The sequence below is a fragment of the Meles meles genome, chromosome 4 (genome assembly GCF_922984935.1).
Source record: "Meles meles chromosome 4, mMelMel3.1 paternal haplotype, whole genome shotgun sequence".
In the NCBI taxonomy this organism is placed as follows: Eukaryota; Metazoa; Chordata; class Mammalia; order Carnivora; family Mustelidae; genus Meles; species Meles meles.
Window position 1 is genome coordinate 46,940,082 of NC_060069.1, and position 17,163 is coordinate 46,957,244.

General features: G+C 37.6%; 1 protein-coding gene across 1 annotated transcript in view; it reads left to right on the top strand.

Moving 5' to 3' along the window:
• Positions 1–14,088, top strand: part of ATP13A5 (ATPase 13A5) — a 100,824-nt gene extending 86,736 nt beyond the window's left edge. Inside the window, exons 27-30 of the mRNA XM_046003647.1 lie at positions 2,516–2,706; positions 9,626–9,714; positions 12,270–12,350; positions 13,828–14,088. Of these exons, the coding sequence (XP_045859603.1) occupies positions 2,516–2,706; positions 9,626–9,714; positions 12,270–12,350; positions 13,828–14,088 (622 nt within the window). The remainder of the gene's footprint in view (positions 1–2,515; positions 2,707–9,625; positions 9,715–12,269; positions 12,351–13,827) is intronic.
• Positions 14,089–17,163: the final 3,075 nt, after the last annotated feature.

A 17,163-nucleotide genomic window follows, 5' to 3' on the forward strand; every position in this document is an offset into this window, starting at 1 on the left:
CAACCCTCAATTTGTTTCCTGAGATTAGGAGTCTCTTATGGTTTGCCCCCCTCCCTAGTCCCTAACTTTTTAATTTACAAAAGATGTGTCTCCACACTGCAAAATACCAATGGCTGGATAGAACACAGAACACAGTTAATGGGTAGAGTCCTGGGGTGAGCCATGTGCAGTGGGCGGGAAAAGATTTTCACGTTTGTTGCTGATGTGTAGATCCAACCATTGGTTGACTGAATGAACATACTCATCCTTTGGTGGTTTGCAGATCATGTAGACCAGAGGTCAGCAAACATTTCTTGTGGAGGGTCAGACAGTAAATATTTTAGGCTCTGTGGACCTGACAATCTCTGTTGTAATTACTCAGTGCTACTGTTGTAGTGAAAAGCAGCCATAGACGATGTGTAAAAAAGTAGGTGGGACCCTGTTCCAATAAAACTTCATTTATAAAAAGATGGGGAGGGTACTTGCCCTGGTGAGTGCTGTGAACTGTGTAAGACTGATGAATCACAAATCTGTACCCTTAAGACAAGTAATATATTATATGTTAATTAAAAAAAAACTTTATTTACAAAAAGAGGTGTTGAGTTGGATTTGACCTAATGAGCTGTAGTCAGCTGACCCCTGTTTTACAAGATATATTTGCTTAAATTTGTTTGCCTTTTTCAAATGAATAATATGTTAGTTGATGGTACCATTTTTCTGATTGAACTGAACACTAGACTCAGGGCAAGTCTTTAACTATAAATTAAGGGTAAAATGTAGTGAACTATGCCATATATATTCAAACTTTGTTTTTTCTGACAAAGCCTGCCTGACCTCCAAAGGAAAGGCAGAAAAGGAGCAGCTCTTTTTGAAGTAAGGCTTGTACAAACTCCTTTACACACACTCTACTGTGATCCTAAAGATGCCAGAACCTAATCAGTGAAAGATTAAAAGCTATCAAATGATGTCCAAGATTGTCATTGAGATCCTAAATTCAGAAATTCAAGTATTACTTGGAGTGAGAATTCATAACCAGATTTTTCTCAAAACAAGATTTTTCTCCTAATTGGAGTGTGTGTACTCAGAGATAAAATTCTGATTGAATCTGGAGGACAAGAATGTATAGTCCCAAGGGTGATCGATAGGTAGTCCTGCCTCTACCATAGCACGGCTAAGCCATGCTATGCCTTAACTTTCTTATCTGCGATGTAAGTATAACAGATTAGATACACTTTTATGTTAAACTCTATAATTCAGATAGGCCTTTGGTCTGTCTGTCCCCTTTGTGCAAAAACACTTTGTGGCTACTGATGATTAATATATTCAGCAAATAGTCACTGAACCTCTGCTCTATGGAAAGCACATCTCAGGACCCTAGGGAACCAAGGATTAAAAGACTTAAGTCTATTTCTTGGGAACTAATTTCATCTATAACAAGTTATAAGAGTAAAAAGTTTCAAGCTGAACAAGAAAGTGGATAGAAACTAATTTGTTTTGATTATTTAAAAAATGAATATTGCTAATAGATCAATCTGGACTGGGAAAACCCATCTCTTAAATACTTTTCTAAGCAAATATTCTGTGGCGTATCTGCGCTAAGTGCTAAGGATTTGTAAATTTGAGTAAAACAATAACAAAATAAAACCAAAAGAGACAGTTCATATTCAAGGAGCTCTCATCCCTGAGATGGAAAATAAAAATATGCAAATGAATGATTGCAAAACAGTGAGCTAAATTCAGTGCTAGAGGCAAGAATGGAGTCCGGTAGTTATGCTTGCCAGTGAACTAAAGACAAAGACTTTCAGATAAAGGGGTGAAGAGGAAATAGAGTACCTGACCCAGATGTGTGCAAACTGTGACATCTGGGGAACAGAAAATATTCCTATGTTTGGGATATAAGGAGCATAGGAAGACTGTCAAAAGATAAGGGAAGGAGGCTAATAGAGACCAGAGAACACAGATCTTCTGAGCTTGCCTGAGAAGCTGGAACTTAATTTATTAGCAAAATAGAGTCATAGACACTCAGAAGCAGGAGAGGGTCCTGTTTGGATCCTCAGTAAGAGAGTGGATTAGAGTGGGCAAATTCAAATTGAGGGCCTAAGTTAGTAGGCTTACGCTCATCCACAGAAGAGAAAACAACACACACACACACACACACACACACACATTCTAACGCATAAAGGCACACGTGTGACAACACACCTAACCATACACACAGACACACACACACACACACAGATAGCCATGTTTTATTCATTCTGAATTGAAAGGAATGCCATAGAAAATTATCATCCAAGTCCTTTCAAGACAGATCACTTGTTCTAAATGGAATGTTAGACAAAGAATAATTTTGACTTGTTTTAAATTTTATTTCCGCTTTGTCGTTGCAAAAAGTGAACAAAATATGTTCCGGTAGTTACTGGCTGGAGCAATTTGAAAGCTGAGACCCCGTGGTAGTGATAAACTTTTTTTTTTTCCTACCACCTGGATAAAAATAGAATAAAAGATCTCATAAATGCTGGCAATTCTTTTGTAGTAAGTGCTTTCTGGACAACCAAAGTAATTTCTCAACGAATGCAAGTTTGGAGAGAAATGTGACTCTGATTCCTGGTTCAATTTTAAGTTTTGAGAGTACCACACTGTGGCCCATCGCCACCATCAACTGCATCACGGTGGCGTTTATCTTTTCTAAGGGAAAGCCATTTCGAAAACCCATCTACACAAACTGTGAGTATATGAAGTTTAATTTTCCTTTTCACATTTTCTTTCCATTTCCCCACCCTCCCAGAGTCTCAGGTCAGTGGTGAAGGGATGGCTGACCACCAAAATGGAGCACTGGCATTTCTACTGGTTGTATAATGCTGTTTTGACTTGATTCATTCTTCTAAGTTCCCCTTCTAGTTATCTGTATTTTTCATTATTTTATTCAGTTTTCTCTATTTTCTCAGCTTTGTCTTGTAATTAAAATATAATTCTGTTCTAAATTTTTTTTAATTGAGTATTGAAGGACGCTTTCCTAGGTGGTAGAAGCATGGGCAGCAACCTCCTCATTGGCAGATAAACACATGCATTATTAAATGGTCACGTGAGTCCTGTCCCATTGTAAGTCATCAAGAATGATTTTAAGCACATTTGTATATGTCAAGGTATTTTTCTTTTTTAAAAAATTTATTTATTTGAGAGAGAGTCCACAAGTGGGAGGGAGTACATGAGTGGGAGAAAGGGTAGGAGGATAGGGAGAAGCAGTCTCCCCACTGAGAAGGGAACACCATGCGGGGCTGGGTCCAAGGACCCTGGGTTCATGACCTGAGCTCAAGGCAGACACTTAACTGACTAAGCTACGCACGCACCCATGTAGAAGACCTTTTAATCAATTCAGATACAACTTGACCTCTTTAGTAGCTTCATAATATTGGACAAGTTACTTTTACCATTCTGTGCATTTCTTTAGTCACCAGTGAGGATGAACATATTTTCATATGATTAACCGTTTCTTCTCTGAATTGCTTATTTATATTTTTTAATCCATTCTTTTTTAAAATCTAATGTTAATAGTGGCATATAGTTTGAGGTAAATCTAAGGTTAATAGTGGCATATAGTTTGAGAACTCAAACTACTTTACTCAAGTAATTACTAGTTTTCCCAGAAGATTTTATTACTTAATATTTGTTTGGATCATTTATTTCTTTTCTTTTTTTTTTTTAAAGATTTTATTTTATTTATTTGACAGAGAGAGAGATCACAAGTAGGCAGAGAGGCAGGCAGAGAGAGATGAGGAAGCAGGCTCCCTGCGGAACAGAGAGCCCGACCCAGGGCTCGATCCCAGGACCCTGAGATCATGACCTGAGCCGAAGGCAGCGGCTTAATCCACTGAGCCACCCAGGCGCCCCTGGATCATTTATTTCTTAATTAAATATAATGCCACCCTTAGCATACATACATATTCATGTATATGTATGGCTTTGTTGTATACATAATTTACATTATGTGAGTTTTTATATTATGTTTAAATATTTTATTTTTATTTATTTATTCTAGGAAGAGAGACCGTGAGGGTAGGGGCGAGGAGAAGAGAGGAAGGGAGAGGGAAGGTGAAAGAACTTCAAGCAGACTCTCCACTGAGTTCAGAGCCCACGTCGGGGCTGGATCCTATGACCCTGAGATCATGACCTGAGCCAAAACCAAGAGTTGTCACTGAACCTACTGAGCAACCCAGGCACCCCTATATTATATTTATATATGTTATATACCTACAAATCAATTTTTATATAATTAATTAGTTCCTAGACTATCTTTTCTGTCTCATTAATGTACCAGTCTATTCTTGATCTAAAAATTACAGTTTCATTCATTTAGCTATAGTTTTATAATAAATTTTAATGAGTAGTAAGATTGGCATATCTTCATTACTCTTCATTTTTCAAAAATTTCTTGCTTTTCTTGCTTATTCATCCTTCCAGATAAACTCTATAACAAACTGTAAAAAAAAAATCCCCTTCTGAATTCTGATACTTTGGGAAAAATTATTTGTTAACACAATTTAGTCCTCACATTTAAAAACATGCCATCCTTCTCTATTTATTCATGCTTTTTTTTTTTTTTTACATCTTTCAGTAAATATTTATTGTTTTCTCCATTGTAGATCCTGGACATTTAAGAAAATTATTTTGTGTTTTTTTAATATTTTTCTTTATATTGAGTGACTTTTTCCCATCACATTTTTTTAAACACTTTTTAAAAAAGATTTTATTTATTTATTTGACAGATGGAGATCACAAGTAGGCAGAGAAGCAGGCAGAGAAAGAGGAGGAAGCAGGCTCCCTGCTGAGCAGAGAGCCCAATGCAGGGCTCTATCCCAGGACCCTGGGATCATGACCTGAGGTGAAGGCAGTGGCTTAGCCCACTGAGCCACCCAGACCCCCATCACATTTTTTTTAACTGGTTATCACTAATACTTGTAGAAGTTATAGTGTTGTTTACATTTATTTTCTATCCAGAATACTTTTTGAACTTTGCTGTTACTCCTTGATTCTTGAGTGTTCTAGAAAGATAATAAATATCATCTGCAGGTAATGCTTCTTCTTTTCCAGTGATTACAATGCTTATTTATATTTTCTGTCTTAGTATACAGTCCAGAATTTTCAGGATAATATTAAATAATTGTGTTGGTAGCAAAGAGTTCTACTCCTTAATAAAAATAGTTCAATCGTTTTCACCTGTAAATATGATTTCAAATATTGGTTCAATATTGGTTCATGTAAAGAAAATACCTTTTTTTCCATGAAATAAAAAGTACATTTTAAACCAAGAGCAGGAGATGTATTTCATCAAATGCCTTCCCATCACCTACTGAGATGATGACGCCTTTTTTTTCCCTTTTGACCCGTTGGTAGAATCTGTTATATTAATAAACTTATTATTAAATTATCTTCATATTCTTGAGAAAACCCTACTTATTTGTGGCAGATTATACTCTCACTAAATTGAATTTTATAGTTTTTTTAATGTCTGCATTTTATGTTGGATTGGTCTGATGTTTTTGTGCAGTGTTTTGTTAGGTATGAGTATTAGATTTGAAAACTCTTTGACTTTTTCTTTCCCAGAAAAAATACTTTGTAGATAGAAATTGTTTATTCCTTGACAGTTTGCAAGAACCGAGTAATATCATCTGGCTTAAAATCCTTCCTTTCAAAGATTGTTTTTTTAAAGAATTGATTTAAGTTATCTTCTTTTTAAACTGTTTTTTAAATAATAAAAAAATTTTTTTGTCCAGATAGTTCAATTTCATCGAGATTATCAAGTGATCTTGAGTGGTATTTTCTTTTAACCTTAATGACTTCTCTAACTTTTAATGTTCTCATCCTATATGTCTTATGTTTCATTTATTCTTTTTTTAATTTAATTTTATTTTTTCAGTGTCCCAAGATTCATTGTTTATGCACCCCACCCAGTGCTCCATGCAATACGTGCCCTCCTTAATACCCACTAGACTTAATACCACCAGACTCATTCATCCCTCCCATACCCCTCCCTTCCAAAACCCTCAGTTTGTTTCTGAGTCCACAGTCTCTCCTCTACCCCTCCGATTTCCCTGGTTTCATTTATTCTTAGCAGAAATGTATCTTTATTGCTTTTCTTTAAAATTTAATAATTCTGTCTTCTATTTTCTAACTTGTTAATTTTTGCTTTTCCCATTCTTTCCCCCTTCTTACTTTGTCTGAAAAAAATTGTAATGTTTGAATTGACTTTATAATGTATACATTTTCTTTTATTTTTAAGAAATTAGAAAAGCATTCAAGATCAAGAAATATATTTTGGGTTACATTCTTTACATTTTCATGTGTCTAATTATGATTGAATTTCCTCTTTGACCCACTAGTTTCAGAATATCAATTTTTCATCTTCAAGTGGGAAGAGATTTTGTTTTCATTCTCCTACTACTCTTCTTATCAGTAGCTTACAAATGAAATGGACTTGATTTCCTTTTTGACCAACAGATGTTTAGAATTTTGTTTTAAATTTCTACATTGGAAAGGATTTTTCATTTAAATTTGGTTAATAATTTCTACTTTCATTATCATGATCAGAAAATCTAGTCTATAAAATTTTTGATTTAGAGAATTTACTACAGTTATGCCATCCCATGGCACAACCTATAACCTCTAATTTTCAAAATAAGTCATAGATATTAGAAAAGTAAGCCTTATTCCTCTTTCTAAATTAGAAACATACATTTACTACATTAAACTAATTTTAGTAATTATTTACATTCTATTTGTTTTCACAACCCCACCTTTTTTCTGTATAGCTGTTTTGTCAAAGATTTTGAGAACATGTTAATATCTTCTTTTAATTTTATATATTCTATAAACTTCTTCCTGAATTTCTTATGAGATTTCTTAATTTTGATTCCATTTTGGTAATGCCCTTAGCTCTTCTCACAACAATCAAGGTTTCACTTTATGTTTTATGGTTAATCACTTATAGTCCCTTTTTTAAATTGTGAATATATTTTGTAAGGAGGATATGATATATTGTATTAGCTAGCGCTTTAATTTGAACAGTAGTTACAAAGTCTTTTTTCATAAATTGAATTAAGCGAGAATTGGATTAGTTACAACATAATGACTTAGAGTTTGTGGGTGAATTCAAGTTCTATGTCAAATCTAACTGCTAATATTAAATTTAAAAGTTTTATAAACTGCTAATTTTAAATTTAAAAGTTTTATAAACAAATAGTTTAACAACATAATCTTGAAATAAATCGCATACTTTCAAAGTCTTGGAACTACTATTAAAATATCAAACGATTTTATTTTGATATAACAGACAAGTCTAGGGCGCCTGGGTGACTCAGTGGGTTAAGCGTCTTCCTTTGGCCCAGGTCATGATCCCAGGGTCCTGGGATTGAGCCCCGCATCCGGCTCTCTGCTCAGTGGGGAGCCTGGTTCCTCCTCTCTCTCTGCCTGCTTCTTTGCCGTCTGTCAAATAAATAAATAAAATCTTAAAAAAAAAGACAAGTCTGTACCTGTCTTAATAACCTGGGACAGGAGATCAACTTTATGATGATGAGATATAGAAAAAAATACAAATTTATTTTTTATGGAAGTAGGAATATTTGCGATCCCTTCCCTTTCATGGTCTGAAAACAATCTGTAGTGCCTTGCCAAGGACTTGTCATTCCAAATCACCTATGTAAAAAGAGTTTCACGTTTCCTCATCAATAGTGATTGATCAGGGGAGGCAACATTCATCCGGTTCTTCATTATGTTTTCTAATAAAAGCTGAATTAAATGAGGGTCTTAAGCGTTTGCTTCCACAGTGGTCATTTGCGCACCCATCTGGCCTGGTTTTCAGATCATCAGTCTGAGGACAGTGTGATGTGCATCCTCTTCTTCCCAGTAGCTGGGTCCCTGGGACATGGAGACAATGGAATAAATGAAAACTCCACACAGCCCCTTTCTGGGCTCTCCTTATCACCAAGCTACTCAGGTCACTTTATTTTGGGAAATAAGCAATCCTGCAGCTCCTGCTTTTCTTCTGTCTGCCTCACACCTCTTCCAAGCAAGCCTGAGTATTCTTCTGGGAGGTGCTGAATCTAGCTGTGTATCTAAAGTGAAGCTTTGGGGCACCTGGGTGACTCAGTCGTTAAGCATCTGCCTTTGGCTCATGATCCCAGGATCCTGGGATCGAACCCCATATCAGGCTCCCTGCTCAGTGGAACGCCTGCTTCTCCCTCTCCCTCTGCTGCTCGGCACCACCCCCTGGCCCCGCCGCTTGTGCTCTCTCTCTTTCACTGTCCCTCTCTGTCAAATAAATAAATAAAATCTAAAAAAATAAATAAAGTGAAGCTTGGAAGAGTATGTGGGCGCATGTTGGGCATAAGGGTGAAAACAGACCTCTGATATCTTAAAAAAAAAAAAAAAAAAGAATAGGGCCAGCAGTAGAGAAGCAGTTACTTCTGATTTCTTGTTATAGAGGCCTATATAGAGTTGGGGGCTGGCAGACCATAAACTCTGGAATAAATGAGGTGGAGAGAACATAAGAGAAAACCTACTCTGTTTGTTTGTTTATGATTTTTAAGGCTTGTAAGAATCATTTGTATCATGGCAACACAGATGAAATGCTACTGTTTTGGCCTGAAGATGCTAATCTTACCAAAAGCATTTCTAAGGCACCATGTACAAAGTGCCCAAGAGCTCTGAGGACACAGGTGTTGGGGGGCTTGGAGGGTTAAGAACAGTGGTGCTGGCACATTGCATCCTGGGAAGTTTAGCTCCCCAAAGCAAAGCTATTGGTGCTGGCTGGAAAGAAAGAACCCAGCAGATGTACAGGAGAGTTGCTCATTCTTTCCATTCAGAGTCCTAGAAAAACACATACAAAGATACTTTGAAGTGGTTACAGTCTAGTAGATTCATAAAAGAAGATCAGGCAAAGCAGAGTGGCCCCTAACCATACGAAATAAAACTTTGTAAGAGAGGCTGGGGAAGTCTTTTTTAAAAAGTGGTGTCTGAATTGGGCTTTTTCAAGAAAAACTGGAACTTGCCAAGACAGGAAAAATAGCACCTACACAGTGTATGTTGTCAATAAAGGCCTCCGTGGAAGTGGCAGCTGTGTGATTTAACTTCCCTAAGACACGTAAGGAGGAGCCGTCAGAGAGCAGATCAGAAAGGCAGATTGAAATCGAATAGGGGAAGGCCTTGAACGTCAGTTGAAGACCCTGGACCTTATTCTCTAGGCAACAAGGAAGAATGAAGTGGTGTTGGGGGACTGACTCTCCATTCATGCACGACTCACTAGCTGTGCAGTGAGAAAGCGTCAGGGTCTCTCTGGGGACCTTTTACATGAGCTGGTCGCTGCGGGGTGTCCTAGCCCCCCTGGACTTCTCAGCTGACGTGACTCCTTTATGGAGTTTACCGTAGTTAACTGGCAGTTTTCTGCACCTCGCCTTTCAAAGAAAGATGTTACGATACAGCCTTTGTCTTGTAAGCATTAGAACATATTTTAAAGCATATGAGGATATATCAAAACATCTGAAGATGTATCCGGTATTTGCCCAACAGAGATCATTGGTTCTGCAGTGTGTGCCAAATTATGTGAAACATTCATTTAGCATCTAAAAATAATGTTTTGGTGTTTCTTCAGATATATTTTCATTTCTGCTGATGTCTGCCTTGGGCCTCACAGTTTTCATTCTGTTTTCTGACTTTCAAGATATATACCGTGGAATGGAGGTAAGAGCTATTCATTATCACATCTTCAGTGATCACATGTGTGATGGAACCATATCTGCACCGTTAATTATTACCACATTCTCTCTGATCTTTTAATATTGTGAGGTTCTTCCCATTTACTAAAACAACAAATAGCTTACCTGGCTCTCCCATATGCGACCCTCTGATTGTTTTCAGATGATTTATATTTTCAGTCAAGAACATTTATCTCTTCGCACCTAAAATACTATGTGTGGATATTTTATCCTTCCATGTTATACTAATATAATAAATTAATGTATTAACACAATAATAACTAATTCTTCAATTTTAGTTTTTTTTAACATATAGTAGAAATCCTTTATGATATAGTTGTAAGGAGTAAGAAAAAGTAGCCATAGAGGCCAAGCATATTCTCTCTGTCAGACATCAACTGCAGGGAGTTTTATTTCAGTGGACATCACTTAATCCGGGGTGCAGTGAGTTAAAATAAAATTTATGATGAGGTCATTGAACCTATTCTTGGAGCCAGACTTGTGGGAGAAATAAAAAAAGAGAAGGACTGACTCTTGATTTGCAATCTATAGTTTTCTTGTGAAAATGAGTCCCACCCAAGAGATATGATGATGTGGTGACATGAGACCGCCCATGCTTCAAGAGGGTATAACACAGAAGTGAGAACACAGGAAGGAGTAGTTCTCATGGGGCCTGTGGCTATCGTGGGAGGCTTCATGGAGGAGGCACAATGTGATCTGTGTCTAGAGGATAGGCTAGGTTTTGCTAGGTAAGGGGTAGGGGTATTTCCAACCAGGAGAACAGCCTGAGCACAAGAAGAAAGGGCTGGAAGAATCTCTTTTGTCTTGGAAATGCAAAAGAATGTGGGGCGGCAGAGATAAAAATCAAAAGCCAGACTTGTTTCACAGAACACCTGGAAGACTGGCAAAGATGGCAGCACCATGCTGTGGAATGTGATGAAGGCATGGCTGGGTGGAGAGGGTCAGGGACGTTTGGGCTCTCTTCTGAAAGCAACAGGGAGTCATTGAAGATATCCAAACAGGTTTTCTTCAGCAGAGCTTTTAAGGATGACTAATTAGATGATGGCAGGAAGGCTCATGCTAGAACCAGAGAGGTTGTGGATAGAGACAGAGTTAGGAAGTGAAAATCTAGATCATTTAGTCACTTACAATACATTATGAAGTTTTAGCGCATGCTTGGCACTGGGGCTCCAAAGATGAGTAATATGTGGGCACCCCTCTCAAGTAGTTCAGGGACTAGGAGGGAAGATCATCCCACAAGCAGATGATTCCAAAGCAATATGACAGGTGCCGTCCAAGCCAAGAGTTGGAGAAGAGACCTCCAGGATGAGGGGATGAGGGCAGGGGCCACAGGGAGGGCAAGGGCCAGGTTCTCCACTAGGATCTGACCCCCTACCACACCTTACAACCTTTTCCAGATAGCCTGCTCCCAGGCTATGTCTCACAACCTCAGAAAGTCTGTCTGTACTTGAGGAAAGTCTGTCTGCACTTGGGGGAAAAAAAATAACGAAGTGTTACTTTGAAATACCCCATATCGGACTAGGGGTGAGAATTGCAAGTGAGCTTCTAGACAGTGAAGGGTCTGTGGGTTTAGTCCTAAAGTCAGCTCAATCCCCATCCTTTACTTTGGGTCAGAAAGGCTCTGTGTGAATAGTCTCTTGCTGTTGCTGTAGCATGAGAAGTTGTAGTGTTCACACCTATTACCTAATTTTATTTGGTGGTCAGTATGCACCCTTTAGTCCTTAAAAGGAGTTGGGTTGGGGGCGCCTGGGTGGCTCAGTGGGTTAAAGCCTCTGCCTTTGGCTCGGGTCATGATCCCAGGGTCCTGGGATCAAGCCCAGGGTCCTGGGATGGAGCCCCGCATCGGGCTCTCTGCTCAGCAGGGAGCCTGCTTCCCTTCCTCTCTCTCTCTGGCTGCCTCTCTGCCTACCTGTGGTCTCTGTCTGTCAAATAAACGAATGAAATCTTTAAAAAAAAAAAAAGGAGTTGGGTTGGGTGGGTTCAACTTCCATCAAGCCATTAGATTTAGGGTTGGGACCATTTGTTCAGAAAATTTCCACTTAGTTTCAAAAGCAACTTGAATCTCCCCTTTATGTTTTACTCATACATCAGTTTCACCGAAAGAATGAACTCCACGTAGATTTTACTTTGGGAGGACTAGAAGTAATAGTATTATTAAATGAACAACTTAGTCTTGTATTCTCCTTCCTGTATTTGAAAAGATAAAAATGAAGAGAGACACACAGGATTTTTCTCATGTGTGTGACCCAGAGCACATTTTCCGAAGTCTCTTGTCAGGCAGTCGAGGGAGCACAGGCCCAGAGGCAGTCAATTCTCTTTTGCATTCTGGCTCTGCCATTTATTGATTGGCTTTGAATCCTTGGGCAAGGTACTGACCTCACCTGTGAAGTGGAGAAAGTGGTGCCCACCCTCCAAGCTCAGAGACTTGTTACAAATATAAATTAAACAAGATCATTAAGATATTTTGTTTGAAAATGGAAGATATGCAAAGCATAAAGGTAGTATTTTTTTTTTTAACAGCTCATCCCAACCCTGACATCATGGAGGGTTTCAGTTTTGCTGGTAGTCCTCATCCAATTCTGTGTGGCCTTCTTTGTAGAGGTAAAGTGATTTCTATACATCTCTTACTTTCTTTCTAGGGAAAAAAAGGTATCATTCTCAACACATGCCTGTTTTTTAGTGCAACCTCTTTTGTCCCCAAAAGTGATAGTTATTAAGGTTTTGTAAATGCTGTGCATGCTCTTTTTGGGGGAAATTCCGTGGAGAGTGATCTAAAATTCTCTAAAGACTGGGTAGAAGTGCTTTCAGGATCTGTAGCATAAAAAGCAAAACATTAAATTAACTCTAATGTAATCTCCCATGAAGGCATTGTATTATACTTTTCTAGTATTCTCATGAGCTAGTAGAGACAAGACCAGGTGACCTACTAGCTCTAAAATTCAATGAGACCTTTCGAGTGAAGAACTGTCTTCAGAAGGGCTTCCTTAATTAAGAGAGAAAGGAAGCCATTTCTCATTTTAGTCAATTCTTACCCTTGAAAGTTTTCCTCTACAGCATTTTTCTTCCACTCAGTGTCACTAAATGACTTCACCTACTCAGTGAAAGTTTCAGGCACTATTGTTTTTTTTTAAAGGGACAGTTAAAAAAAAAAAAGATTCATGTATTCTAAGTCCCTTGGGGAAAGGGATCAACCAAATTTCAAAAAATACACACACACACACACACACCCACACATATAACTGTATACAATGAGTGTAAAATTTCTCATACTCTTTAAGGAATTTAATTTTTGAGCCTATATATATATATATATATTTAAATAACCCAAAAGGAGAGAGAGAGAGAAAAAACTTACATGTATGAAGGTATTCATTATAGTATTATCTCAGGTATTATCTCAGTATTATCTGAAATTTTAGACTCAACTCATGCGTTCAAAAGTAGAGATGCTGTTTCTTTAAATAGTTATACAATTTGATAAAAATGGTATTTGATCATTAAAGGTGATTATTAAAAGACCATAGCTATAAACTGTATATGACAGCAAGTCTAGCATAACCAAAAGTGGAATGAAAATTTGACCATTTCTATTATGAAGAAAAAAAAAGAGAGGACCCCCCCCACCCCTGAATGGAAAACAAAACCCATTGGAATTCTGGAGTTTACCCATTCATTCAGCAAACCATTACGTGGCACCTCCTATGTGGCACATGGTAGGTAGCAGTGATTTTTTTTTTCTCTCCTTGATTTTGAGTACATTATTTTGTTATTATTTCAGTCTGGCAGTGAGATAATTCTAAGTGAATCAGCAGCCAGGATTTAACTAGAAAATCTGTAGAAATGAAAGGCTGTAAGCTTTGGGCAAATTTCTCTCAAGCACTCTTCTTCCTCAAGGGAAAGAACCGGGGGGAGCTGCTAGACGTCGTGGGGACAGCGGGAAGGAGAAGCTGCCACAGAAGCAGCCGTACTAAGCACATCTCCTGGGAAGACCTGGGGGAGCAGAGTGCGGTGGTGAGCAACCTAGCTGCAGGGAAAAGTAGAATCATAATTTGGTTGTTTTCTCTACCTGATTTCTCAGGATGTCATCCTTCAAAACCAAAAGCTCTGGCTATGGATCAAAAAAGAATTTGGATTCTCTTCTAAAAGTCAGTATAAAAACTGGCAAAAAAAGCTGGCAGAAGACTCCACCTGGCCTCCTACACACAGAACAGATTATTCAGGTGATGGCAGAAATGGATTCTACATCAACCTCGGCTATGAGGACCATGAACGGATTCCAAGAGCAAAACTCGAATTGGGAGGCCAAAGCACAGAACAGCATTTTTGGACGAGGCTGTAATCAGAATTGTTGTCGTACTTGCTTCACAGCATCTCCTCGTTCCCTGAAACTAAACCATTACGGAAAACGGATCATAGTCTATCCTTATCTTTTCTCTCTCCATCGGATGATTCAAAGGGTGTTTCTCAATGTACTGAGCCTAGCAAAAGAGAACTTTAAATATGCTTATTTGGACTGTATCCTCTCCTATTGAGGAAAAAAATGCACTTCCTGGATTATCTTTTTTTTTTCCCCCTAATAAACTAGTCACGTTGCATAGCATTACCCTGGCTAAAATGCACAAGTTTTCATGGTAGTGAAATTAGGAGTATGAACATTGGTAGAACAAAGGAAAATTGAAGAAGAGTTTGATGTTTGAAAGTTTCACCAATATATTTTTATTTGCATCTCCAGAAATAAAGGAATTTGGGGGAAAAGGCTTTCTCTTAATAAATCTTCACAAGTTTACTTAATCTTCTATTCACTTGCAAAGATCATTTATGTGTGTATCTTTTCCCAAGGTCACAAAATTCCTCTTTTTGCTTCTTTTGTATGGCTTTAACGGAGAAACAAGAATTGACATTTACTTCAGAAAAGTCAACACTACCTGTAGTAGTGTGGGTGAGGAGAGTGATGGAGATGTCTGTTAATTGTCTATAATCTTGGCTTGGGCACAACCTGTATCTAAGCAAACCCAACCAATGTTGGCATCTTCCAAAGGATATTGTTTTGGGCTCAGAGAGCAAGAAAATCCTGGGTAAATCACAAAGATAATGGGATAACTTGTTAAAATGTACTTTTCACTTAAAGAAGCATGGCACTTCTATTTATTTTTTGCTACTGACAGATGAAACCTCAAGTACTAAGGTGAAAAGTTGGTTCAAAATCAGCATCGCTCATCTTAAAAACAATCCTGGGGAAGGGCCCATGATGTTTGTATCTACAGCATGACAATCATCAAGCTGCTAAACAACCTTAAGCTCCATTTCATCTTTTTATTATCTTAATCAATTATTAATGGCCACTTAGTGGCCACAAGGAATGGCATATCAGCAGATATATTCTGCACACTATTACCTTTAATATATATCAACCTCACTGTGACCTTGAGAGGGCATATATCCCTAGTGAACACTTTAAATTAACTACTAGGCTTTCCTTGTAAAAATAAATCTGATTTTGCCAATTTAACAGATTTCTAGCAGCTTATAGGTGATTAGTTAGCCAGTTCTATCCCATGAGTGCCAATTATGTGCCGAATACTGTGGGATGTATGGATTCCATACACCTTCACGATTCTGGAATCTTTAGGATTGAAAAAAAATGTTTTTAACATTTCAGCAATGCATTGCCCTAAATAGTATTTTTTACTATGTTATTCAAGCCAGTAGCATAAATGCCAATTCCTATAGGAATAAAGCCTTTATATTTACATTTTATTTGCTTTTTAACCTTTTCTTTGGTGCACAGCTTTGGAGAATGATAATTTTTAAATGTGTTTAATTTAGTGACTACCAATGAAAGATCAAAAGATGAAAAAGATTTTTAGATTATGATTAAGAAATGTATGCCAACCTAAAATATATGACAGCTCAGGTTCCTTGAACTGGCATATCTGTATTTAGTAATTTGACCTTTAGAATCAGAGATTCAACTGATACACCATGACATTTAGATAACATAAAAAGATTTTTTTAAACTTTATTAAATAAATGTACAGCTTCTCCCACCCAGTTTTTCCAATAACCTATTTTTTACCTGATAGATGATGATATTTATTTCACGCATCCTTTTGTGTAGAGGGGGTACATAATAAAATTGAACTCTACACTTGACTTTGCTAAAAGAACACTCAGAGAAAGGTTTAATAGTCTTGGAAGAAATGTTTGATAAAAGCACAATGAGCATGACCATCTATCAATGATTACCTATAGGAAACACAAACTATACAGTCTTAAGTTGCCCATCATCAAGACTGGCCATTTTTATGGAAAGACTGATAACTAACCTTGTGAGCTTTCCTTTCAGGGTAAAAACCAATGGAGTCTGGACGCTACTTATCTGAAAAGGTTTCCTCAAATTCAATTTAAAAGTGCATTTGTGACATAGCATAGCTGTAACTCTTTTCTGGAGTGGAAATGTCTAGAAATGTTTGACTTGAGGGTCCTCAGGAGGTCCTCTCTTTCTCCAGTTCCACTCTCTCTCCTCTCCCATTGGTTAGCATGGTAATCCCACCACACTCAAGTCTCCTGCCTTGGGTAAGATTTGTCCTCTCCAGTCATCCTTTATTAAAAAGTAAGTACACCTTGGGAAAAGTAACATATTAAACGGCTGCCAATCTCATCCTTATCTGACAATCTTAAAAAAAGTTTTTGTTTTTTGGGGGGTTTTTTGTTTGTTTTTTAATCTTACTTGAATGCAGAACATAAAAGGAAAGGGAAATTTAATTTAGAATAAAACTGAAGGGGGCATTTTTGATCATGGTACTTGGTAGAAGACATTCACACCTCCCAGAGGACCATTTTGGGGGTTATCAGGAGACTGAATTGGTATCATAAGAAAGAAAAGAGATTGGTCAGGGAAAAAGAAGAAAGACAGGATCCCTACTGGCCCTGAGTGTAGCACATTACCCTGCTGTCATCATTACTCTTAACGCTGCAATTAAACCATAAAGTATTTCTGACTCGGAGGTAAAATCTACATCAGCTTAATAGGTCCAAGACTTTCAATGAGTCTTCTGTTTACTTTATCTACCACATTTCTAGTTCCCTGAACATACCCTTTCACCCCCCACCTACTTGAACTTTTCCTTTATTTAATGCCATGCTTTTAATTATGGCACGAGAAGGATGTCTTTGGCTAGTAGTGTGGTTTGTAGGGTAATGTTGTAATGTCTGATACAATCCTAGGGTTTAGAGACCCGCATTCACTTTTCTCCACCTGCTGCCAACAAGAATTCCACTGGGAAGTTATTAAAAGGTAGTTTGTTTCATTCAACACATAATCAATAAAACACAAGAATAAAATCATGACACTCCATGACTTACAGTAAAAATCTGAAATAGTAACACGAGATATTGTTTTCTAAATATGGCA